At 45.1% G+C, this 27620-nt stretch overlaps 1 protein-coding gene across 2 annotated transcripts in view; it reads left to right on the top strand.

The window, feature by feature from the left end:
- LOC144499557 (T-cell surface protein tactile-like) overlaps window positions 1-27620 on the top strand; it is a 186250-nt gene that overhangs the window by 155507 nt on the left and 3123 nt on the right. For both annotated transcript variants that reach the window (XM_078221661.1, XM_078221660.1), the window contains 2 exons: window positions 5358-5735; window positions 14364-14475. In XM_078221661.1, coding sequence (XP_078077787.1) covers window positions 5358-5735; window positions 14364-14475 — 490 coding nt within the window. The remainder of the gene's footprint in view (window positions 1-5357; window positions 5736-14363; window positions 14476-27620) is intronic.

Below are 27620 nucleotides of genomic sequence, written 5' to 3'. Positions count from 1 at the left end.
CCGATTCCTAAACTCAATCCCTCGATTGATGAAGGCCACCATATGCCTTCTTAACCACCTCCTCCACCTGCGAGGCCGATTTAAGAGTCCTATGGACCCGGACCCCAAGGTCCTTCTGATCCTCCACACTGCTAAGAGTCTCACCCTTGATATTATACTCCTTCATCCCATTTGACCTGCCAAAATGGACCACTACACATTTATCCAGGTTGAAGTCCATCTGCCACTTCTCCGCCCAGTCTTGCATCCTATCTATGTCACGCTGCAGCTTCTGATGTCCCTCCAAACTATTCACAACACCACCAACCTTCGTGTCATCGGCAAACTTACCAACCCATCCCTCCACTTCCTCATCCAGGTCATTTATGAAAATGACAAACAGCAAGGGTCCCAGAACAGATCCCTGGGGCACTCCACTGGTGACCGACCTCCATTCAGAAAAAAACCCGTCTACAACCACTCTCTGCCTTCTGCAGGCAAGCCAGTTCTGAATCCACAAGGCAACAGCCCCTTGGCTCCCATGCCCTCTCACTTTCTCGAGAAGTCTTGCATGGGGGACCTTATCGAACGCCTTGCTGAAGTCCATGTAAACCACATCTACTGCTTTTCCTTCGTCAACGTGTTTAGTCACATTTTCAAAGAACTCCACCAGGCTTGTAAGGCACGATTTGCCTTTGACAAAGCCGTGCTGACTACTTTTGAGCATACTAAACTTCTCTAAATGTTCATAAATCTTGTCCCTCAGGATCTTCTCCATCAATTTACCAACCACTGAGGTGAGACTCACCGGTCGGTAATTTCCTGGGCTATCCCTATTCCCTTTCTTGAATATAGGAACTACATCCGCAATCCTCCAATCCTCCAGAACCTCTCCCGTCCCCATCGACGATGCAAAAATCATTGCCAGAGGCTCTGCAATCTCTTCCCTCGCCCCCCACAGTAACCTGGGGTACATCCCATCCGGTCCCGGTGACTTATCTATCTTGATGCTATTCAAAATTTCCAACACATCCTCTTTCTTAACGTCGACAAACTCAATCTTCTCAGTCCGCCGCAATCCTGTAGTACAACCACCCAGGTCTTTTTCCACCGTGAATACTGAGGTAAAGTATTCATTAAGCACCTCTGCTATTTCTTCCGGTTCCGTACATACTTTCTCACCTTCACATTTTATAGGTCCTATTCCTTCACATCTCATCCTTTTACTCTTCACATATTTATAGAACGCCTTAGGGTTCTCCTTACTCTTACATGCCAAGGCCTTCTCGTGACACCTTCTGGCTCTCATAATTTCCTTCTTAAGTCCCTTCCTACAAGCCGTATACTCATCTAGATCCCCATCATCGCCTAGCTCTCTGAACCTATTGTACGCTTTCCTTTCCCTTTTGACTAGGTTCAGCACAGCTTTCGTGCACCACGGTTCCCGTAACCTACCAAAACCTCCCTGTCTCATCGGAACGTTGTCATGTAGAACTCCAGACAAACATTCCTTGAAAATCTGCCACCTTACTTCGGTACTTTCCCTCGAGAATATCTCCTTCCAATTTACGCCTCTAATTTCCTGCCTGATGGCTTCATATTTCCCCTTACTCCAGATAAACACTTTCCTCGCTTGCCTGATCCTATCTCTTTCCAATGTGAGCGTAAAGGAGATAGAGTTATGATCACTATCCCCAAGACACTCCCCCACTGAGAGATCCGACACCTGTCCAGGCTCATTAGCCAGTACCAGATCGAGTACAGCCTCTCCTCTTGTAGGTTTATCCACAAGCTGTGTCAGGAAACCTTACTGAACACACCTCACAAACTCCTCCCCATCCAAACCCCTTACCCTAGGGATATTCCAATCGATGTTTGGGAAATTAAAATACAGAACATTGAATACAGAACATTGATTAAGACAGTCGCTTTTATTCTTCTTTCTTCCAAACTGTAATTAACTCAAAACAGAAGTAAATTCAAGAAATCTTATCACTTTAATCTTTAACAGTTTTAACACTCTCCCAGCCCCCCTGAGGCTAAACCAAGGTGCAACACACTGCACCCACTGCCTGCAACAAACACTCCACAGGAACAAACAGGCTTCAGCTCCTGCTCTCAATCTAATTACAACAACAACCACCTACATTCGACAAGCTACCAGATCTCACAAACACACTGAAATACAAAAACTAAGATCTCTCCTATCCATCTCCAGGTATGCCACTAGCCCATTCTACCAATTCATCGTAATCTTGGGACATAATCACTCCCATTTTTAGGATGACCTGGTGAGAACTAGAGAGTCCATCCTTAAAAGCCTGGATGAACGCTCGATCTCCTCGCCCTGGATTCCCTTGTCCTGAGCACTCTTGGTATATCTGGAACAGTCGTCCCCCGTACTCAGAGGCTCCTTCTCCTTTTAGCTGCCTTGTGGTGGTAATTCTGCTCCAGTTAGTGGGAGCAATCCCTAAGACCCTCTGAATTTCTTCTTTAAACTGTAAGAAGGGTGCCTGTTGGACATCTATTTCTGCTGTTAGGGGGATTACATGTGTCCACCGTCCCCCATTATAATCCTGTGCTATAGGGGCAGCGGGTCCACCTACTACCTGCCTCCACTTATCCGCTGGACAGGCTGCCCTGACCAGCTGGTGTACGTCTCTTAGGTGTAATTGATGTCCTACCCAGATTGTGTCTAATTCTTCCCAGAATTTAGTGTTCGTGCTTCTGGTTTGTAATTTGCCCAGGGAAACCATTATCTGCTGTCTTTCCCCTGGGGTAAAGGGTTTATAATTTGCCTTTGGTCGCGCTGCTGTCCCCCCTCTAGTTATGGGCGCTAAGTTGTGTTCCAGCTGTTCCCACTCTTCTGAGGGAGCGGTTGGTCCTTGCTGGGTAGACTCATAAGAAGGTAGAGGATCAGTTTCTCCTCCCCCTTGCCTTTCTAAAACCTGATTTTGTTTTTCCAATTCCCTCACTCGGGATTCTAATTCTCTAATTCTTTCTTTATCCTCTCTCCATTTCCTTGTAGAGGCAACTACTTGTTCAATTAGACCTGCTAACTGATGTGTTAACATTATTCCTATTTTCTTCGTTCTGTTTCTTTTTTCCTTATCTATCCACTTTCTCTGCTGCTCTAAGGTTTGAGAAGTATCCCAGCCATCCTTTTGCATTCTCTTTATTAACTCCTTCCTGTCTGTCATGTAGATCTCAATCAGGGAACCTGCAGATCCCCTTTTAACTTCACTATCTGCCATTTCGCAGATTTCACTAACCCCGGCCACGATTATTCTTTAGCAAAGTGTGCTAACTACTGTAGGGACTTCACTACCCCCGGCCACTATTACTATTCTTAGCAAAGTGTGCTCTCTACCGTAGGGACTTCACTACCCCCGGCCACTATTGCTATTCTCACACCGTGTTTTACTGCCGTTACAGGGTTTCAAGTTATACTCACGGCTTCCACGATTACCACTTCGGCAATGTGCTTCTCCACCGGAGTCCGGTTTAGGTCAGAGTTGATCAAACTCCTGTTCCGCCCCGCTTTTCACAACATTGACAGTACAGTTCCCAACTTTTCAATACTTTCATGCAATCAGATGGCAACTCTGCGTCCGTTCGCCACTACAGAGTTTGATGTTAAACCGACTTCTGCCCTTTTGTGCTTCACAATCCTTTAGTGCCCTTGGTGTCTCTCACTCACTTCAATTCCTGACCTTCACGTGGCAGATTTCTGCTCTTAATAGCCAGTCTAAGGCAGAGGTTTTGAGACAGGCACTACCTTGTTCTTTTGTCGATCAGCACAAATCACAGTTATTTATTACTATCAGCAGTTAGTACTTATCACTATAACAAAATACTATGACAAATACACAGTACAAATATTTCCCCCTTATAAACCGTATTTTCCGATCCAGTCCGACTCTTACAGATTCTGCGATCTCTACCCCGGTTGCGACCGTGGCCAATCGGTCTCACCAGTAATAGGATCCTGCCGACTACGCCATTTGTTGTGGGAAAAATCCACTAGTAATCAGACTTCGAGATTCAGAAAATACGATTTATTAAACGGAGCTCCGTGGAGACAAGGCACATGTCTGTGGCAAACCTTCTCTCAATAGTATGTCGGGAGCGGTTCATTTTTATACCCTTTACACAATAGGTAAACCGGTGATTCGAACATTATCACATCGTTTAAGTGAGTACAAGCAGGTATAGACATTTAACATTTTATGAATGGGTACATCCCTTCATGTTTAAGTGAGTACAAACAGGTATAGACATTTAACATAATATGAATGGATACATTTCCTCATGTCTGTATCTGTCAATTGTCAGTTTCGTCTCATTCAGGTGCTAATTGGTTTCCTCGCATTCATATTTTCCCGCGTTTCCCTAACGTTAACCTAAGCTCTTTGTTTCGGGTTTTCCTTATCTTAAAAGATGTTTTGACCCTTGGCTTGGCTTCCTGAGGTGTTTGTTTGCTATGAGTCACTGTCTGTGATTTGGAAATGGCTTGTCTGTTAGGTTTTGATTTAAAGTGATTTCTGAAAAGCGGGAGCCTGTGTCTGCTTTTTTTGGCTTCTTTCCCAGTTAACCCTTTATGTGCCTGGCAGCCATTTTAAAGTGTGCTCCCTTGTATTTTTCCCCTTACACATGTATTTGGTAAGATAAGATAAAGCAGTTCAAGAATTAGCGGGGGGGGGGGGGGGGGGGAGGGGTGGGGGGGGCGGGGGGGTTGATTTTCTGCCCCTGTTTTTGGTGAGTGGGAAAGCTGGTGGGGTCAAAGAATCCAATGGGAGTTCCCAAACAGCTTTCAAGCCAGTGGAATTTCCCACTGACATTGTCCCTACTCCTTGCCAATGAGGTAATGGGATTATGGAGTTGCTACCATGAAAGAGCAGTGCTTGGGGTGGGGAGGGGTGGCGGGGGGGGAGGTGCAGGGGGCTTCTAATGGGGAAGTTCTTGGGTAGGGTGTTTCCTGATTGGGGGAGGGGGGGTTCTGTGTCTGTGGAGGTGTTCCATTTCCGTGGGGGATCCTTTTTTAATTTTTATGCTTTTCAGATTGGGGCACCCTTTAAAAATGGTACCCTGATCTGTCAGGGTCTGAGGTTGCTGGATCCAGCCCCTTCCTTTTCTTTCAAAGTGCTTGCAAATTTGTCAGGAAAAGCCGGTAAGGCAGCTGGCAGGTTGACATCTGCCTTTCCTGCCTGAGACAACACTTGAAAAATAAATCATAAAATTCCACCATGAAAGTTTCACCACTTTGCACTTGGTTACAGTTATTTTATAATTCCATATTAATTTTACAATGTGTTTCTCATTATGCATATCTATTATTATACAGCTCAGTAATTAATGCTAAAAATTATCTTCTTTAGGCATTGAATCCTATACCAGCACTGATTTGACAACTCGCATTCAACTCTCAGTTGCCACTGGCTCATCAACTATGTCAGGAGACACTATCAGCACAGAACTATTCACTAGGGCTGGATTGTCCACCACCATTCAGTCATCTGAAACATCCTCTGCCTTTGGACCATCGACCAGCATCGGATCATCCAGCAATCCTGCACCATTAGTCACCAGTGAGAGACAGTATACTACCATTCGCTCATCAATTAGCTTTGGATTAACCAATGGTACTGAATCTTCTATAGAACTTACCAAAAACCCACTCAACGATACAAAATCATATACAACTATGAATTATTTCAACCAGACAAGTGCCATTGGCAACAACGTGACTGAGAAAGGTAAATATTATTTTATGGGTGTAGGTGAAGATAGTATTTGGTTTCATGTGATTTCAGGATTGCTTACCATGTAGGTGTACAAGAAGACCCCATTTTCCTGACACCCAAATCATGTTTTTGCACATATTCAGCTGTGATATGGGGGTATCACAGATTTCCACCTAACACATGGATGTCTTACTTACTTTAAAACTTTGTGAAAGGAATCAATCAGGTGAATTAAGCTGTGTTGTGAAGACGCATGGGAGTTAAAGACTCCCACAGACAGCGAACCTCATCATGATGAATGACAAAGGTGGCGACTACCCACACCTGCATTGCTGGTTTATTTTTATATCAGCGTATAAGTTGACGTATGTCTTTTGAGGGATTTTCTAAAGCTTCAAAGGTTGGCTTATACACTGACATCTACAGTCATAAAACAAGATGACTCCAACAGCTACAGCCACCTTCCTTGATAGTAAGTATAACTTAAGCCAGTGGAGAGTTCTCTCCCACTCTTCCATTTTGGTAGGTCAAATGGGATGAAGGAGTACAATATAAAGGGAAAGACTCTTAGTACTGTAGAGGATCAGAAGGACCTTGGGATCCGGGTCCATAGGACTCTAAAATCGGCCCCGCAGGTGGAGGAGGTGGTTAAGAAGGCGTATGGTGTGCTGGCCTTTATCAATCGAGGGATTGAGTTTAGGAGTCCGGGGAAAATGGTGCAGCTATATAAGACCCCACTTGGAGTATTGTGCTCAGTTCTGGTCGCCTCATTATAGGAAGGATGTGGGAAAGATTGAAAGGGTGCAGAGGAGATTTACAAGGATGTTGCCTGGATTGAGTGGCATGCCTTATGAGGATAGGCTGAGGGAGCTCGGTCTTTTCTCCTTGGAGAGACGAAGGATGAGAGGAGACCTAATAGAGGTGTATAAGATGTTGAGAGGCATAGATCGGGTGGACTCTCAGAGGCTTTTTCCCAGGGTGGAAATGTCTGCTACGAGAGGACACAGGTTTAAGGTGCTGGCGGGTAGGTACAGGGGAGATGTTAGGGGTAAGATTTTCACACAGAGGGTGGTGGACGAGTGGAATCGGCTGCCGTCAGTGGTGGTGGAGGTGAACTCAATAGGGTCTTTTAAGAGACTCGTGGATGAGTACATGGAGCTTAATAGGATGGAGGGTTATAGGTAGGGCTAGAAGGTAGGGACGTGTTCGGCAAACTTGTGGGCCGAAGGGCCTGTTTGTGCTGTAGTTTTTCTATGTTTTCCCATTTCCCATTCGCCAATATGATTTAGGAGCAGGTCTTTGAGCCTGCTCCACCATTCAAAATGTTTGATTTGGTTGTGATCTTGGCTCCACTTCCTTGTTTGTGCTGCAAAATCCTTGAGAAGGATATTCCATTTTTGGGCGGCAGAAATGGCAGAGGGGATGGAGAATTGAATAGGAGTCCCAAAACAACTCTTCTGCTGATGTGATTTCCCTGATTGTTTGTCCTCACCATGCCAATGATATAACAGGAATCCTGACTTGGGATCTGCATTTGCACTATTTAAATATCCCTATCAGAACATTAGGCCTTATAGTCCCCCCATTTTATATTATCCATTCATATGACATCCTTCATGACATACTCCTGGTGAGCAGAACCCGCTGGAGGCACACGGGTGAGTACAGGCCCACACATTTGGAACATGGAGTGCAGATGTTGAGACTCACCGGAACAATGCCTGGGGCTCCCTCAGGTGATCAGGATGGAATCTGCCCACAACCTTGAACCCTGGAATAGCAAAGCAATAGGTCCAGGATGCACCTGCAGGTGGATTTTCCTTTAGGTGTCCTGGAGGAATCCATCTTCCAACCTCAGAATATTCCTGGAGATCCATCTTTGTTCTCAGTAGGTCCATCCTCCAGTCTCAGAGTGCTCCTGGAGATCAACCTTCATTTTGAGCAGGTCCCCCTTCTTTCTTCAACAATAGGTCAGTGATGTTGGACACCTTTTCAATATGACAAATATGACAATGGACTGCATGCCATCCAGGCCTGTCCTGCCACTGAATGCAGCATGAAGCACCCAAGTGCATAATTAATGATTTTGAGTCTGGAAGATTTGGCGTATTTTTCTGCCAGCTGGAAACACTCCACATTCCTGCCCCCACCATGGTACTCAGTATCAAAATGGAAGAATTTTGCCCAGCATCTTCTGCTATCTGCATATGTGCATTTAAATGCAAACATCCTCCACAGGATGTGCTATTATAGTCCTTGCCAATAAACTTGGACTAAAATGGCTGCAACAGATTGACGTTGGGCATTAGTTCCCCTCTGCAAGTGCCAGAAAAGGTTAGGACTGCTGCATTCCGAGGTAAATGGTACTTTAATGGTTTGCTGAAAGTCTGATTACTGTGAAACAGCTTCTATAATTCTGAAAATTTAGTTTTACAATTGTGATGTCTCATTGTTGTGGAGATTAATTAGATTTGGGGAGATAAAGATATTTTCCCTTTTTCATTTGCTTCTTTTATGTCTCCTTTAATCCCAACTACCTTTCCCAATCTGGATTTTGCTTTCTGTATATGACTGAATTCTAATTTATACTTTCTGCTAATTACTTCCTTTTAAAAGTTTATTTTATTGGTGTCATTAGTAGGTTTACATTAACACTGTAATGAAGTTACTGTGAAAATCCCCGAGTCGCACACTCGGCACCTGTTCGGGTACACTGAGGGAGAATTTAGCATGGCCAATGCACCTAACCAGCACATCTTTCAGACTGTGGGAGGAAACCCAGGCAGACATGGAGAGAACGTGCAGACTCCACACAGTGACCCAAGCCGGGAATCGAAACCAGTGTGAGGCAGCAGCGCTAACCACTGTGCCACCGTGCCACAGTTTTCGACACCAAAGTGGATAACTTCACATTTATCCACATTGTATTGCATTTGCCGAGTATTTGCCCACTCAGTCAGCCTGTCCAAGTCACCCTGAAGCCTCATTGTTCCACTGGAGCAAGCAGAGAGGGAGTGATTGGAGGCAGGAGTGCTGGTGAGAGATTGATTGAATTATTTATTTATTTAATTAGTCAGTTAGTGTGAGTGTTTTTTTTTTGGCCTTTACTTTTGTAGTATTATTTTTCTTAAGTTTAAAGTGATAACTGGAAGTGGGCTGCTAAGGAGTCTGGGAACGGTTTTTTAAGCGCGTGAAGTATAAAAGGTAGGCTGCAGTATACAGCGGGCAGCGTCGGGAGCGGGCTGTGGAGTGAGTGGGAAGCAGAGTGAAAGCTGTCAGGGCTTTGGCTCACAGGGCTTAGGCAGAAAGGGCGAGGCAAGGAAAGTTATTTTTATCCAAACCTATATAGGATAAGGGTAACTATGAGTGATAGGCCAGTTCGGTGCTTCCGGTGTGGGATGTGGGAGTTCCTGGAAACACCTAGCCTCCCGGAGGTTCACATTTGCGCCAGGTACGTGGAACTGCAGCTCCTGAGGGACCGCGTCACGGAACTGGAGCTGCAGATTGCTGACCTTGGTCTAGTCAGGGAGAATGAGACAATAATTGACATGAGTTATAGGCAACTAGTTACACCGGGGCATCGGGAGGAAGACACGTGGGTCACAGTTAGGAGGAGTAAAGGTCAGAAGGGTAACGTACCAGAGAGTACTCCAGTGGCTGTCTCTCATAATAGGAAGGGCTCGGCGACAGGTGTGAGAGGGGAGGGGAGTGAGAAATTAGTGGAGGGGTCACCTGTGGTTGTCCCACTCCAAAACAAGTATATTGTTTTGGATAGTGTGGAGGAGGATGACTCTCCAGGGGTAAGCCACAGTGAGCAGGTCACTGGCACACAGTCAGGCTCTGTGGCCCGGAAAGGAAAGAGAGGGGTTAGGAGAGCAATAGTGGTGGGGGATGCGTCGGTTAGAGGCACAGACAGGCGATTCTGTGGGGGCGAACGGGACTCCAGGATGGTAGTCTGCCTACCTGGTGCTGGGGTAATGGATGTCACCGAGCGGATAGGAGGCATCTTAAAAGGGGAAGATAAAGAAACGGATGTCATTGTACACATTGGTGCAAATGACGTAGATAGGAAGAGCAGGGGGATCCTACGAGAGCAATTCAGGGAGTTGGGACATAGACTAAAACGTAGGGCCTCCAGGGTGGCAATCTCTGGGCTGCTCCCAATGCCTCGTGCCAGTGAGGCTAAGAATAGGGAGTTAGTACAATTGAATGCTTGGCTAAAGGACTGGTCCAGGAGGGAGGGCTTCATTTTCCTAGATCAATGGGAAGTTTTCAGGAGAGGATGGCACCTGTACAAGGAGGACAGGTCACAACTAAGTTGGAAGGGCACGAATATCCTGGCTGGGAGTTTTGCTAGTGCAGTTCGGGGGGGTTTAAACTAGTATGGCAGGGGGGTGGGGATCAAAATATTAGGTCTACAAGTGTAGAGGCTGGGGACGAGCTTGGGGCTGGGACAAGGCTGACAAAGAAGAAGAGCACTCTGGGGGAGGATGACCTCACTGGGCCTGGAGGTCTGGAGTGCTGAGACTTCAAAGCAAGGAGCGTAGCAGGTAAGACAGACGAACTTGGGGCCTTAATGCTCACGAGGAATTTGGATGTGGTTGCGGTGACAGAGACTTGGTTGAAAGAGGGACAGGACTGGCAGCTGAATATTCCGGGGTACAAGTGTTTTAGGCGAGACAGAGGAGGGGCCAAAAGAGGTGGGGGAGTAGCAGTATTAGTTGGAGAGCATATTACAGCGGTGCAGAGGGAGGACAATTCAGAGGGGTCGTGTAACGAGTCACTCTGGGTGGAGCTTAGAAACAGGAAGGGCGCAGTCACTATGTTGGGGGTATACTACAGGCCCCCCAATAGCCCAAGGGAAGTGGAAGAACTGGATAGGTCAGGAGATACTGGATAGGTGCAGGAAAAATAGGGTTGTTGTAGTGGGAGACTTCAATTTCCCTGGTATAGACTGGAAATCGCTGAGAGCTGGGACTCTGAATGGGGAGGAATTTGTAAAATGCATACAGGAGGGTTCTTTGGAACAATATGTAGGTAGCCCGACTAGAGAGGGGGCTATACTGGACCTAGTACTGGGGAATGAGCCCGGTCAGGTCTTCAAAGTTTTGGTAGGGGAACATGTGGCAAATAGTGACCACAATTCTGTTAGCTTTAGGATAGTGATGGAAAAGGATGAGTGGTGTCCCAAGGGTAAGGTGTTGGATTGGGGGAAGGCTAATTTTAGTGGGATTAGGCAGAAATTGGCAGCTGTTGATTGGGAGAGGCTGTTTGAGGGTAAATCCACATCTGGCATGTGGGAGTCTTTTAAGGAACAGTTGTTAGGGCTGCAGGACAGGCATGTGCCTGTAAAAAAGAAGGATAGGAAGGGTAGGATTCGAGAACCGTGGATAACCAGGGAAATTGAGGGACTGGTCAAAAAGAAAAGAGAGGCGTATGTTAGGTCCAGGCAGCTAAAAACAGAGGGAGCTCTGGAGGAGTACAAAGAAAGTAGGAAAGAACTCAAACGGGGAATTAGGAGGGCAAAAAGGGGTCACGAAATGTCCTTGGCAGACAGGATTAAGGAGAATCCCAAGGCATTTTATTCATACGTTAGGAACAAAAGGGTTGTCAGGGAAAAAATCGGACCCCTCAGGGACAAAAGTGGGGAATTATGCTTGGAGCCCAAAGAAGTAGGGGAGATCCTAAATGAATACTTTGCGTCGGTATTCACAAAGGAGAGGGATGTGTTGACTGGGAGTGTCTCGGAGGGGAGTGTTGAACCGTTGGAGAAAATCTCCATTACAAGGGAGGAAGTGTTAGGGTTGTTAGAGAATATAAAGACTGACAAATCCCCAGGTCCTGATGGAATCTATTCAAGGCTGCTCAGGGAGACGAGAGATGAAATTGCTGGGCCTCTGACGCAAATCTTTGTCTCGTCACTGGACGCAGGTGAGGTCCCAGAGGAATGGAGGATAGCTAATATGGTCCCGTTATTTAAGAAGGGTAGGAAGCATAACCCGGGTAATTATAGGCCGGTGAGCTTGACGTCCGTGGTGGGGAAGTTGTTGGAGAAGATTCTTAGACATAGGATGTATGCGCATTTAGAAAGGAATAAACTCATTAACGATAGTCAGCATGGTTTTGTGAGAGGGAGGTCATGCCTTACTAACCTGGTGGAGTTTTTTGAAGAAGTGACTAGAATGGTTGACGAGGGAAGGGCCGTGGAAGTCGTTTATATGGACTTTAGTAAAGCATTTGACAAAGTCCCTCATGGTAGGTTGGTGCAAAAGGTTGGATTTCATGGGATAAAGGGGGAGGTGGCTAGATGGGTGGAGAACTGGCTTGGTCACAGAAGACAGAGGGTGGTAGTGGAAGGGTCTTTTTCCGGCTGGATGCCTGTGACTAGTGGTGTTCCGCAGGGCTCTGTATTGGGACCTCTGCTGTTTGTGATTTATATAAACTATCTGGAAGAAGGTGTAACTGGGGTGATCAGTAAGTTTGCGGACGACACAAAATTGGCAGGACTTGCAGATAGTGAGGAGCATTGTCAGAAGCTACAGAAGGATATAGATAGGCTGGAAATTTGGGCAAAGAAATGGCAGATGGAGTTCAATCCTGATAAATGCGAACTGATGTATTTTGGTAGAAATAATGTAGGGAGGAGCTATACGATAAATGGCAGAACCATAAAGGGTGTAGATACACAGAGGGACCTGGGTGTGCAAGTCCACAGATCCTTGAAGGTGACGTCGCAGGTGGAGAAGGTGGTGAAGAAGGCATATGGCATGCTTGCCTTTATAGGATGGGACATAGAGTATAAAAGTTGGGGTCTGATGTTGCAGATGTATAGAACGTTGGTTCGGCCGCATTTGGAATACTGCGTCTAGTTCTGGTCGCCACACTACCAGAAGGACGTGGAGGCTTTGGAGAGAGTGCAGAGGAGGTTTACCAGGATGTTGTCTGGTATGGAGGGGCTTAGTTATGAGGAGAGATTGGGTAAACTGGAGTTGTTCTCCCTGGAAAGACGGAGGATGAGGGGAGACTTAATAGAGGTGTATGAAATTATGAAAGGCATAGATAGGGTGAACGGTGGGAAGCTTTTCCCCAGGTCGGTGGTGATGTTCACGAGGGGTCATAGGTTCAAGGTGAAGGGGGGGAGGTTTACCACAGATATCAGAAGGACATATTTTACACAGAGGGTGGTGGGGGCCTGGAATGCGCTGCCAGGCAAGGTGGTGGAGGCGGACACACTGGGAACGTTTAAGACTTATCTAGATAGCCATATGAACGGAGTGGGAATGGAAGGATACAAAAGAATGGTCTAGTTTGGACCAGGGAGCGGCACGGGCTTGGAGAGCCGAAGGGCCTGTTCCTGTGCTGTATTGTTCTTTGTTCTTTGTTCTTAGCATCCTCCTCACAGCACACACTGCCCCCCAGTGCATTCAATTCCTTTGTCCAAATCATTGATATATATTGCGAACAGATGGTGTCCCAGCACTGAACTCTGCAGTACCCCACTAGTCACTACCTGCCACTCTGAAAAGGACCCCCTTACTCCCACTGCTTCCTGTCTGCCAACCAGTTCTCTATCCACATCAATACATTATCCCCAACACAATAATTCTACTCACTAATCTCTCGTGCGGGACCTTGTCAAAAGCCTTTTGAAAATCCAGATACACAACATCCACTGATACACCCTTGTCCACTCTACTGGCCACATCCTCAAACAAATTCTAGAAAATTTGTCAAGCACTCCAGGTGTTCATGTTCCCATGTATCTGCTGCTCCTGTCCTAGATGGTAGATGGTAGTGGCAGTGGGTTTGGAAGATGCTGCCTAAGGAACCTTGGTGAGTTCTTGAAGTGCGTCTTGTAGATGGTACACATTGCTGCCACAGTTCATCAGTGGTGGAGGGATTGAATGTTTGCGGAAGGGGTAGCAATCAAGTGAGCTTGATGGTGTCGAACTTCTTGAGTGTTGTTGGAGGTGCATTCATCCAGGCAAGTGGAGAATATTCCACTACACTTCTGATTTGTGCCTTGTAGATGATGGACAGGCTTTGGTGGGGGCGGAGGGAGGGTGGTCAGGAGGTGAATTACTTGCTGCAGGATTCCGAACCTTTGACCTGCTCTGAACCATCGTATTTATACGGTTAGTCCAGTTCAGTTTTTGTTTCTGTCGATGGTCCATCTATTGACATTGACAAGGAGGTAGTGAGTCTCTTCGTTGGAATACAGCAACCCTCGTGTCTGGATGTCAGAATTGCACTCCTCTCTTGTGAAGCTGTATTCTAGGAGCACACATTAAAAAAAACGTCCTTATAGGTACATGGACAAGAGAAGTGAAAATCAAGTAATGTATGCTTGAGCACCAAATGAAAAATCTTCCCCCAACTCTGAATTTCTCTTCCTTTTCTTAATGGTAAAGCATGTTGGCCCTGAATTTCCACAAGATATACATGATTTCCTGCTGTAACTTCTTTGGGATATTGAAATTATCCCATTATTAAATTTAGTATGAGGAGGGAATGTTTTAAATAAGTCTATTGTCCTCTTGAATTTCCTATTTCTTCTGACACTACTTGGAGCTTATTCTTGCAAAATGAATTCCCATGCTTGGAATCATATTGATCAAGATGTTATTGTGTGTTTTGCAGACCCTGAAGATACTGTGCCAGTGGCAGTGGTGGTAACTGTCATTCTGATCTTGGTGATCTGTACAATCATATTATCCTATTTCATCAGATTCTGGCAAATCAGGAAGAAACTGTATGTATTGTTTTATCAATCCTCACATTAATGCTGATTACATTTTGATCATGCTTACAAACTATTAACAGTAAAATATTGCAGGTGTTGTAGATCTGAAATAAAAACAGAAAATGCTGGCAAGTACTGGCAGCTTATGAAATATCTGCGGAGTGAGAAATACTTACCTTTCAGGATTATGTCCTCTCATTATAAACCTTTAGCTGTATAAGGCTTTCAATAGTTAATCAGCGTACAGTCAATTCCTGGAGATAGTGAGGTTGAGAAGATGAGTCAGGAGTGGATAAACCGCTTGTTAGTAAGAAATAATGTAGGGAGGAGTTATACAATAAATGGCAGAGTCATCAGGAGTATAGAAACACAGAGGGACCTAGCTGTGCAAGTCCACAAATCCTTGAAGGTGGCAACACAGGTGGAGAAGGTGGTGAAGAAGGCATATGGTATGCTTGCCTTTATAGGACAGGGTATAGAGTATAAAAGCTGGAATTTGATGATGCAGCTGTATAGAACACTGGTTAGGCCACATTTGGAGTACTGCGTCCAGTTCTGGTTGCCGCACTACCAGAAGGACGTGGAGGCGTTAGAGAGAGTGCAGAGAAGGTTTACCAGGATGTTGCCTGGTATGGAGGGTCTTAGCTATGAGGAGAGATTGGGTAAACTGGGGTTGTTCTCCCTGGAAAGACGGAGAATGAGGGGAGATCTAATAGAGGTGTACAAGATTATGAAGGGGATAGATAGGGTGAACGGTGGGAAGCTTTTTCCCAGATCAGAAGTGACGTTCACGAGGGGTCACAGGCTCAAGGTGAGAGGGGCGAAGTATAACTCAGATATTAGAGGGATGTTTTTTACACAGAGGGTAGTGGGGGCCTGGAATGCGCTGCCAAGTAGGGTGGTGGAGGCAGGCATGCTGACATCGTTTAAGACTTACCTGGATAGTCACATGAGCAGCCTGGGAATGGAGGGATACAAACGATTGGTCTAGTTGGACCAAGGAGCGGCACAGGCTTGGAGGGCCGAAGGGCCTGTTTCCTGTGCTGTACTGTTCTTTGTTCTTTGTTCTTTGAATGGGCTAATTAAATTCCCCAGCTCAAGGCTAGAACAGGAAGCAGAAGCAACAGCTGTTTATGTATGAAATCAGGGAGGAACCTGAGTATCATAGAATCATTGAATCCCTACAGCGCAGAAGGAGGCCATTTGGCCCGTCAAGTCTGCACCGACCACAGTCCCACCCAGGCCCTATCCCTTAGCCTCAAGTATTTACCCTGACACTAAGAGGGAATTTAGCATGGCCAATCAACCTAATCCGTACATGTTTGGACTGTGGTAGGAAAGGGGAGCACCTGGAGGAAACCCACGCAGAAACGGGGAGGACATGCAAATTCCGCACAGACAGTGATCCAAGCTGGGAATCGAACCCTGGTCCTTGGCGCTATGAGGCAGCAGTGCTAATCACTGTGCCACCGTGCCATCCTAGGAGTGGAACAAGGAACTATCTTAGCAATGAGCAGATAAGTCAGATTAGAGCACTAAATACATGATTCAAAGATTGGTGTGAGAGAAATGGGTTTGGGTTCATGGGGCACTGGCACCAGTAGCAGAGAGAAGGAGAGTTGTGCAGTTGCGATGGTCTTCACCAGTGCCGGGATAATAGTTCTGCAAGTCATACAGCTAGGGTGGTGGCGAGAGCTTTAAGCCAATTTGTGGGGATGAGGAATCAAGTTTGGGAAGGTGTGATGAATCAGATAGAAAAGACAAACAAGAGAGCAAGGTATGAATAAGGGAAATGATGATCAGAGCTTGGCAGGAAGGGACATAGTGAACCAAGAGTGCACCAGCAGATAAAGCTAGAGATTACAAAAAAAAATGAAAAGGCTGAATATAAGACTATGTATCTGAATGTATGTAGCATTTGTATTAAACCATTCCCACACAATGGCTGGGACCTCAATATTCAAGTTTACATGACATTTAGGTAGCTAGGAAAATCATAGAAGAAATAGAATCATAGAAACCCTACAGTGCGGAAGGAGGCCATTCGGCCCATCGAGTCTGCACCGACCACAATCCCACCCAGGCCCTACCCCCACATATTTACTTGCTAATCCCTCTAACCTACACATCTCAGGACAAGGGGTAATTCTTTTTTTTTTAACCTGGCCAATCAACCTAACCCGCACATCTTTGGACTGTGGGAGGAAACCGGAGCACCCGGAGGAAACCCACGCAGACACGGGGAGAATGTGCAAACTCCACACAGACAGTGACCCGAGCCGGGAATCGAACCCGGGACCCTGGAGCTGTGAAGCAGCAGTGCTAACCACTTTGCTCCCGTGCCGCCCCAAGGTGGAGGAGTAATTAAGGATGACATTGGTACAATAGAGAGGTGACTTTAGATCAAGGGGTCAAGATGTAGAATCAGTTTGGGTAGAGATGAGAAATAGATGGTAAGAAGTCACATGTGGAAGTGGTTTATAATCCCCTAACAGTAGCCACACTTCAGTATACTAGAAGAAATATGGAAAAAACATCTGACCATACCCCTGGCTGGGATTTTCTAGGGCTGCGGCAGGGAATGGAGTTTTGGCTGTGTGTCAAATTCTCCATTCTCGCTGGCAGCAGAGCAACCTCAGACAAGATCAGGGAATCCCACCCATAATGAAGGCTTGTTAGAGAGGTACAGTGATAATGGTGAGTGGTTTTAATCTACACATCTGCCAAAGGTAGTAGTAGAGGTGGGCACAATTTTGTCTTTTAAAAAGTGTTTAGACAGTTACATGGGTAAGATGGGTATAGAGGGATATGGGCCAAATGCAGGCAATTGGGACTAACTTTGGGGTTTAAAAAAAAAGGGCGGCATGGACAAGTTGGGCCGAAGGGGCTGTTTCCATACTGTAAACCTCTATGATCTAGATTGGGAAAATCAGATTGGAAAAGGCAGCCTGCGTGATAAGTTCATATGGTTTCTGAGAGCAGCATCTTTTAGCATCAACTGGAAGGCAGGTTATCCTAGATCTGCTAATGTGCAATGAAACAGGGGGTAGGATTTTCCACATAACCCGATGTGTATTTCACAATGGCAGATCTGATCCACCATTGGCCAGTGGCAGATTCTTCTGGTCCCACCATTGTTAACAGGGTTTCCCGTTGAATGCAGTTCTTGCCGCTGGGAAACCTGGAGCAGGTGTGTGCCATTAGCAGGACCAGAAGATCCCGCTGGTGTGAACAGCTGGAAAGTTCTAGCCAGGATGAATTAATTACCTCTTGGTGAAAGCACCCCTTAATAACAGTGCATAGAATACGATTTAATTTCACCTTTGACAGAATGAGGAGTGGATTTAACACAAGTGTTTTAAACTTAAATAAGAGCAATTATCAGAGTTTGAAATAGGTGAAAGTGAATTCAAAAATTAGATTAAGGGATAACTGTCAGTAGAGATGCAGTGGCAGAAATTTAAGAAGATAGTTTACAACAGGCAGAAAAGATACATTCCAGTGAGGAGGAAAAACTGTAAGGGCACACCATCCATGACTAACTGAAGAAGTTAAAGGTAGTGGGTGAACTTGTTTCAGATATCAGCAAAGGCCGATGTTGGATGGGAAAAGCGACATTGAGGCATTGATGGTAATGATCGCTTTTTCCACCATATGTGCTGGGACTTAGAAACAAAATTGCAGTCCAGTCACAGGTTACACAACATATTGCTGGCAGGTGGCCTCTGATTCACCCGCCCTCACCATCAAATCAGTGACTCAAGGATGTGACGCCATTTTAAAAGGCCGGAACAGCTAGCAAACCAGGAAACAATCTTCACCCAGGTGCCCCCCCTGGCATCAAGCTGGCACTGCCCTGGCACTTACCCTCTTCTCCCCCTGAGCACTGCACTCATCGAGTAGTGCTCAGCAGGTGCATTCCTCCTGCGACCAGTTGTGCTTTACACCATTCTGACATCATGCTGCTGTGGATGGATTTTTTGACATATGGGCCTGATAATTATATGTTAATTTAGTACAATGAGAAATGTGACCTGTCACTGATGCGGGGAGGGGACAATCACTTCCTGCTTTTACTTTATTGTGAAACGTGACTTTGGCTTTCTTGTAATATTTTCCACTTCTGCCTGATGTGAGTGGGAGCGGAAAATCCCGGCCAGTATCAAATTGAAAGAAAAAGCTAATAAATTTGTAAAGATGTATGGCAGGTCAGAAGATTGGACGGTGTATAAATTACAGCAATGACTGACTAAAAGATTAATAACAAGTGAGAAATTAAAGTGCAAGAGAAAAATGTTAAGAGTTTCTGTAGGTATTTAGAAAGGAAAAGAGCAAGTAAAGTAGGCATAAAATGAGAAATTTTAGTATTCACTGTGAAGAATACAAATAACATCCTAGAAGTAGTTGTGAATCAGGAGATGAAAAGAAGGGAGGGACTTAAGCAATTACAATCACCAGGGAAAGGAAGCTGAGAAGACGATTGGAAATAAAAGCTAACAGATCCCCTGGTGCTGATGGACTCCATCCGAGGCTCTTAAAAGAAGTGGCTTCTGAGAAAGTAGATGCATTGGTTTGAACTTTCCAAAATTCCTTAGGCTCTGGTAATGTCCCATTAGTTTGGAAAGTAGTGTAAGTGACTCAAGAAAGGAAAAAGAAAGCAGGAAGCTAGAGGCCAATTAGGTTATTATCTGTGATGGGGAAATTGCTGGAATTTATGATTAAGGAGATTATGACGGGGCACTTTGTAAAATCTCACTGCAATCAGCCAGAGTCAAAATCATTTCGTGAAGGCGAAAATCATGTTTGACTATTTGTTGAAGTACTTTGAGGAATTAACATGCCGAATGGATAAAGGGGAACCTGTGGATATACAAACAAAAAAGAACAAAGAAAAGTACAGCACAGGAACAGGCTCATTAGCCCTCCAAGCCTGTGCCAATCATGATGCCCTAACGAATCTAAACAAAAACCTTCTGCCCTTACTTGGTTGGTATCCCTCTCTTCCCTCACTAGTCACGCACCCATCCAAATGCCCCTTAAATGTTGCTAATGTGCCTGCTTCCATATTCTCCTCTGGCAGCCTGTTCCAGGTACCCACCACTTTCTGTGTGAAAAACTTCCCCCGCATATCTCCCTTAAATTTTCCCCCTCTCACCATGAACCTGAGTCCCCTTTGTAATTGACACTTCCGCTCTTGGAGAAAGCCTCTGACTATCCACCCTGTCTATGCCTCTCATAATTTTATCAACCTCTATCAGGTCTCCCCTCAGCCTCTGTCCTTCCAGTGAAAATAATCCTAGTTCGGTATTCACGGGGGAGGTGCCGGATGATTGGAGGGTGGCTCATGTTGTTCCGTTGTTTAAAAAAGGTTCCAAAAGAAATCCGGGAAATTATCGGCCAGTAAGTTTGACGTCGGTGGTGGGCAAGTTATTGGAAGGTGTGATAAGGGATAGGATCTACAAATATTTGGATAGACAGGGACTTATTAGGGAGAGTCAACATGGCTTTGTGCGTGGTAGGTCATGTTTGACCAATCTATTAGAGTTTTTCGAGGAGGTTACCAGGAAAGTGGATGAAGGGAAGGTGGTGGATGTTGTCTACCTGGATTTCAGCAAGGCCTTTGACAAGGTCCCTCATGGGAGGTTAGTTAGGAAGGTTCAGTCGCTAGGTATACATGGGGAGGTAGTAAATTGGATAAGACACTGGCTCAATGGAAGAAGCCAGAGAGTGGTTGTGCAGGATTGCTTCTCTGAGTGGAGGCCTGTGACTAGTGGTGTGCCGCAGGGATCGGTGTTGGGTCCATTGTTGTTTGTCATCTATATCAATGATCTGGATGATAATGTGGTCAATTGGATCAGCACGTTTGCTGATGATACAAAGATTGGAGGTGTAGAGGACAGTGAGGAAGGTTTTCAAAGCTTGCAGAGGGATTTGGACCAACTAGAAAAATGGGCTGAAAAATGGCAAATGGAATTTAATGCAGACAAGTGTGAGATATTGCACTTTGGAAGGACAAACCAACGAAGAACGTACAGGGTAAATGGTAGGACTCTGAAGAGTGCAGTTGAACAGAGGGATCTGGGAATACAGGTACAGAGTTCCCTAAAAGTGACGTCACAGGTGGATAGGGTCGTAAAGAGTGCCTTTGGTACATTGGCCTTTATAAATCGGAGTATCGAGTATAAAAGTTGGAGTGTTATGGTAAGGTTATATAAGGCATTGGTGAGGCCGAATTTGGAGTATTGTGTACAGTTTTGGTCACCTAGTTACAGGAAGGATGTAAATAAGATTGAAAGAGTGCAGAGAAGGTTCACAAGGATGTTGCCGGGACTTGAGAAGCTGAGTTACAGAGAGAGATTGAATAGGTTGGGACTTTATTCCCTGCAGCGTAGAAGATTGAGGGGAGAATTGATAGAGGTGTATAAGATTTTGATGGGTATAGATAGAGTGAATGCGAGCAGGCTTTTTCCGCTGAGGCTAGGGGAGAAAAAAACCAGAGGGCATGGGTTAAGGGTGAAAGGAGAAAAGTTTAAAGGGAATATTAGGGGGGGCTTCTTCACGCAGAGAGTGGTGGGAGTGTGGAATGAGCTGCTGGATAAAGTGGTAAATGCATTTAACATTTAAGAAAAACTTGGACGGGTTCATGGATGAGAGGGGTGTGGAGGGATATGGTCCAAGTGCAGGTCAGTGGGACTAGGCATAAAATGGTTCGGCACAGACAAGAAGGGCCAAAAGACCTGTTTCTGAGCTGTAATTTTCTATGGTTCTATGGTTTCTATGGTTCTAGTTTATTTAACCTCTCCTCATAGCCAACACCCTCGAGACCAGGCAACATCCTGGTGAACCTTCTTTGCACTCTCTCCAAAGCTTCCATGTACTTCTGGTAGTGTGGTGACCTGAACGGCACACAATACTCCAAATGCGGCCTAACCAAGGTTTTAAATAGCTACAACATTATTTCCCCACTCCTGCACTCAATGCCCCGGCTGATGAAGGCAAGAATGCCATATGCTTTCTTAATCACCTTGGCCACCTGAGTTGCCACTTTTAGGGAACTTTGGACCTACATGCCCAGATCCTTCTGCATATTAATGTTCCTAAGGGCTTTGCCATCACAATATAAATCACACCCAAATTTGATCCTCCAAAATGCATTGCCTCGCATTTGTCCGAATTAATCTCCATCTGCCATTTCTGTGACCAAGTCTCCAATCTATCTACATCTTGTTGTAACCTCTGACAATCCCCGGAACTATCAGCAACTCCACCAATCTTTGTGTCATCTGCAAATTTACTAATCAGACCACATGCATTTTCCTCCGGATTATTTATATATGTAACAAACAGAGATCCCAGCACTGATCCCTGCGGAACACCAGTAGCTACAGATCTCCATTCTAAAAAAACACCCTTCCACCGCTACTCTCAGTCTTCTACAACCAAGTAAGAAGTTTAACAACACCAGGTTAAAGTCCAACAGGTTTATTTGGTAGCAAAAGCCACTAGCTTTTGGAGCCTTAAGCCTCTTCTTCAGTTGAGTTCTTCAGGTGTTGGCTATGAGGAGAGGTTAAATAAACTAGGATTATTTTCACTGGAAAATCAGAGGCTGAGGGGAGACCTGATAGAGGTTGATAAAATTATGAGAGGCATAGACAGGATAGATAGTCAGAGGCTTTTTCCAAGGGTGGAAGTGTCAATTACAAAGGGGGCACAGGTTCATGGTGAGAGGGGGAAAATTTAAGGGAGATATGTGGGGGAAGTTTTTCACACAGAGAGTGGTGGGTACCTGGAACAGGCTGCCAGAGGAGAATATGGAAGCAGGCACATTAGCAACATTTAAGGGGCATTTGGATGAGTGCGTGACTAGTGAGGGAAGAGAGGGAAACCAACCAAGTAAGAAATAGGAGCAGGAGTAGGCCATCTAGCCCCTCGAGCCTGCCCCGCCATTCAATAAGATCATGGCTGATCTGACGTGGATCAGTACCACTTACCCGCCTGATCCCCATAACCCTTAATTCCCTTACCGATCAGGAATCCAAGTAAGGGCAGAAGGTTTTTGTTTAGATTCGTTAGGGCATCATGATTGGCACAGGCTTGGAGGGCTAATGAGCCTGTTCCTGTGCTGTACTTTTCTTTGTTCTTTTTTGTTTGTATATCCACAGGTTCCCCTTTATCCATTTGGCATGTTAATTCCTCAAAGTACTTCAACAAATAGTCAAACATGATTTTCGCCTTCATGAACTCATTTTGACTCTGGCTGATTGCAGTGAGATTTTGCAAAGTGCCCCATCATAACCTCCTTAATCATAAATTCCAGCAATTTCCCCATCACAGATAATAACCTAATTGGCCTCAAGCTACCTGCTTTCTTTTTCCTTTCTTGAGTCACCTGAAGAAGGGGCTTAAGGCTCCGAAAGCTTGTGTGGCTTTTGCTACCAAATAAACCTGTTGGACTTTAACCTGGTGTTGTTAAACTTCTTACTGTGTTTACCCCAGTCCAACGCCGGCATCTCCACATCATTCTATAACCAAGCCAGTCCTGTATCCATCTAGCCAGCCCAGCCCGAATCCCATGTGATTTTAGTTTTTGTACCAGTCTGCCATGTGCGACCTTGTCAAATATAAATTAGTCCATATAAATTACATCCACAGCTGTTCCTTCATCAATTATCTTTGTCACCTCTTCAAAAAAACTCCAGTTGGTGAGACATGACTTTCCTCATACAAAACCATTGTGGCAAAGGTTGGCCACGTTGGGCCTGTATTAATTGGAGTTTAGCAGCATGAGAGATGATAGACTTATAGAACATAGAACAAAGAACATAGAACATTACAGCGCAGTACAGGCTCTTCGGCCCTCAATGTTGCGCCGACCTGTGAAACCAATCTAAAACCCATCTAACCTACACTATTCCAATATCATCCATATGTTTATCCAATGACCCTTTAAATGCCCTTAATGTTGATGAGTCCACTACTGTTGCAGGCAAGGCATTCCACGCCCTTACTACTCTCTGAGTAAAGAACCTACCTCTGACATCTGTCCTATATCTATCACCCCTCAATTTAAAGCTATGTCCCCTCATGCTAGCCATCACCATCCGAGGAAAAAGACTCTCACTGTTCACCCTATCTAATCCTCTGATCATCTTGTATGCCTCTATTAAGTCACCTCTTAACCTTCTTCTCTCTAACGAAAACAGCCTCAAGTCACTCAGCCTTTCCTCATAACACTTTCCCACCATACCAGGCAACATCCTGGTGAATTTCCTCTGCACCCTTTCCAATGCTTCCACATCCTCCCTATAATGCGGCGACCAGAACTGGACGCAATACTCCAAGTGCGGCCGCACCAGAGTTTTGTACAGCTGTAACATGACGTCATGGCTCCAAAACTCAATCCCTCTACCAATAAAAGCTAACACACTGTACGCCTTCTTAACAGCCCTATCAACGTGGTTACCAACTTTCAGGGATCCATGCACATGGACACCGAGATCTCTCTGCTCATCCACACTACCAAGTATCTTGCCATTAGCCCAGTACTCTGTATTCCTGTTACTCCTTCCAAAGTGAATCACCTCACACTTTTCCGCATTAAACTCCATTTGCCACCTCTCAGCCCAGCTCTGCAGCTTATCTATGTCCCTCTGTAACCTGCAACATCCTTCCGCACTGTCCACAACTCCACCGACTTTAGTGTCATCCGCAAATTTACTAACCCAGCCTTCTACGCCCTCATCCAGGTCATTTATAAAAATGACAAACAGCAGTGGCCCCAAAACAGATCCTTGCGGTACACCACTAGCAACTGAACCCCAGGCTGAACATTTCCCATCAACCACCACCCTCTGTCTTCTTACAGCTAGCCAATTCCTGATCCAAACCGCTAAATCACCCTGAATCCCATGCCTCTGTATTTTCTGCAATAGCCTACCATGGGGAACCTTATCAAACAATTTACTGAAATCCATACACACCACATCAACTGCTTTACCCTCATCCACCTCTTTGGTCACCTTCTCAAAGTACTCAATAAGATTTGTGAGGCACGACCTACCTTTCACAAAACCGTATTGACTATCCCTAATCAAATTGTTCCTTTCTAGATGATTATAAATCCTATCTCTTATAATCCTTTCCAAAACCTTGCCCACAACAGAAGTAAGGCTCACTGGTCTATAATTACCAGGGTTGTCTCTACTCCCCTTCTTGAACAAGGGGACAACATTTGCTCTCCTCCAGTCTTCTGGCACTATTCCTGTAGACAATGACAACATAAAGATCAAAGCCAAAGGCTCTGCAATCTCCTCCCTAGCTTTCCAGAGAATCCTAGGATAAATCCCATCCGACCCAGGGGATTTATCTATTTTCACACTTTCCAGAATTGCTAACACCTCCTCCTTATGAACCTCAATCCCGTCTAGTCTAATAGCCTGTATCTCAGTATTCTCTTCGACAACATTGTCTTTTTCCTGTGTGAATACTGATGAAAAATATTCATTTAGCGCCTCTCCTATCTCTTTGGACTCCACGCACAACTTCCCACTACTGTCCTTGACTGGCCCTAATCTTACCCTCGTCATTCTTTTATTCCTGACATACCTATAGAAAGCTTTAGGGTTTTCCTTGATCCTACCTGCCAAAGACTTCTCATGTCCCCTCCTGGCTCTTCTTAGCTCTCTCTTTAGGTCCTTCCTGGCTAATTTGTAACTCTCAAGCGCCCTAACTGAGCCTTCATGTCTCATCTTCACATAAGTCTCCTTCTTCCTCTTCACAAGAGATTCAACTTCTTTAGTAAACCACGGTTCCCTCACTCGACCACTTCCTCCCTGCCTGACAGGTACATACTTATCAAGGACACGCAGTAGTTGTTCCTTGAACAAGCTCCACATTTCAATTGTGCCCATCCCCTGCAGATTTCTTCCCCATCCTGTGCATCCTAAATCATGCCTAATCGCATCATAATTTCCTTTCCCCCAGCTATAACACTTGCCCTGTAAACGTAACCGAATTGTGGTCACTATCACCAAAGTGCTCACCTAACTCCAAATCTAACACCTGGCCTGGTTCATTACCCAGTACCAAATCCAATGTGGCCTCGCCTCAAGTTGGCCCATCTACATACTGTGTCAGGAATCCCTCCTGCACACATTGGACAAAAACTGACCCATCTAAAGTACTCGAACAATAGCGTTTCCAGTCAATATTTGTAAAGTTAAAGTCCCCAAGAGGCAAACATCACAGAAAAAAGGCCCTTCGGTCTATTATGTTTGTGCCGGTCAAAGACAAACCACCCAACTATTCTAATCCAGTTTTTCAGTACGTGGCCCATAGCCCTGCATGCCTTGGCATCACAAATGCACATCTAAGTACTTCATAAACGTTATGAGGGTCCATACCTCCACCACCCTCTGGGTGAAAAGGTTTTTCCTCACATCCCCTCTAAACCTGTTGCCCCTTACCTTAAGTCTGTGTCCCCTGGTCATTGATCCCTCCACCAAGGGGGAAAGGTTCCTCTCTACTCTATGCCCCTCATAATTTTATACATCTCAATCATGCCCCCCCTCAGTCTCCACGGCTCCGAGGAAAGCAACCCCAGTCTATTCATTCTTTCTTCATAACTAAAACTCTTGAGCCCAGGCAACATCTTGATAAATCTCCTCTACACCCTTTTCTGTCCTATCCTTCCTATAATGTGGATTCTAGAACTTCACACAATACTCAAGCTGTGGTCTAACCAATGTTTTAGATAGTTCAAGCATAATCTCCTTGCTCTTAAACCCTATGCCGTGGATAATAAAGCTTACTTTACTGATTATTACCATGGCTGATATCATTATTACTGATAACATTATTACTGATCGTCAAGTTCCGCACACATGAGGACGGCCTAAACCGGGATCTTGGGTTTATGTCACACTATCAGTAACCCCCACAGCTTGCCTCCTGGACTTGCAGAATCTCACTGGCTGTCCTGTCTGGAGACAATAAACATCTCTTTAACCTGTGCTTAATGCTCCCTCCACTCACATTTTCTGTATCTTTAAGACCTGATTGGCTGTAGAGATTCGCATTCTAATCAGTATTCTGTAACTTGATTTTGTGTCTCTGTATGCCCTGTTTGAGAGCAGATATCCACTCCATCTGACGAAGGAGCAGCGCTCCGAAAGCTAATGGCATTTGCTACCAAATAAACCTGTTGGACTTTAACCTGGTGTTGTTAAAACTCTTACTGTGTTTACCCCAGTCCAACGCCGGCATCTCCACATCGTGGTTAATAAAGGCCAGTATACCATATGCCTTCTTAATCACTTTATCCATCTGTCCTGCTACTTTAAGGGACTAGTGTACATGCACACCAAGGTCTTTCTGATCCTCGGTGCTTCCCAGGGTCCTGCTGTTCATCATTTATTTCATTGTCCTCTTTGAACTGCCCAAGTGCATCACCTCACACTTATTCAGATTGAATTCCATTTGTCACTGATCAGTCCACTTCACCAGCCCATCTATATCTTCCTGTATTATAAAGTTATCATCCTCGCTATTTACCACCCTACCAATTTTCATATAATCTGCAAACTTACTCATCAACCCTCCTATTAATCTTATTGAGACATAAATGATCCTGGGGGGGAGCTTGACAGGGTAGATGCTCTCTTTGTGGGACAGACTGGAACTCGAGGAAAAGGTTTAAAAATAAGGGATCTGCCATTTAATATAGGGATGAGAAGAATGTTTTTTCTCTCAAGGGGTTGTGAATCTTTGGCATTTTCTTCCTCAGAGAGCAGTGGATGCAGGATTAATGAATATTTTTAAGATAGAGGCAGATTCTTGACTAACAAAGGAGTTAAAGGTTATCGAGGGTAGGAGGAATATGGAGTTGAGACCACAATCAGATCAACCATGATCTTATTGACTGGTGGAGAAGACTCGAGGGGCCAAATGACCTGCTCCTGCTCCGAATTTGTATGTTCATAAGGAACGTTCAACATCTCCAGAAAAAAATGAAAGGTCATCAACCAAACTTTCTCTCACCTGGGCACTACCTTGACCAGTTGAGTGCTTCGAACATTCTCCATTTTTATAATTGACCACTGGGCTGATGTGTTATTAATTCAAGTGTGTGCTCACTAGAGTTGAGTGATTTCTGT

The sequence above is a fragment of the Mustelus asterias genome, chromosome 10 (assembly GCF_964213995.1).
Source record: "Mustelus asterias chromosome 10, sMusAst1.hap1.1, whole genome shotgun sequence".
NCBI lineage: Eukaryota > Metazoa > Chordata > Chondrichthyes > Carcharhiniformes > Triakidae > Mustelus > Mustelus asterias.
The sequence above is the reverse complement of the archived record's forward strand: the minus strand, read 5'-3'. Positions and strand labels throughout refer to the sequence as shown.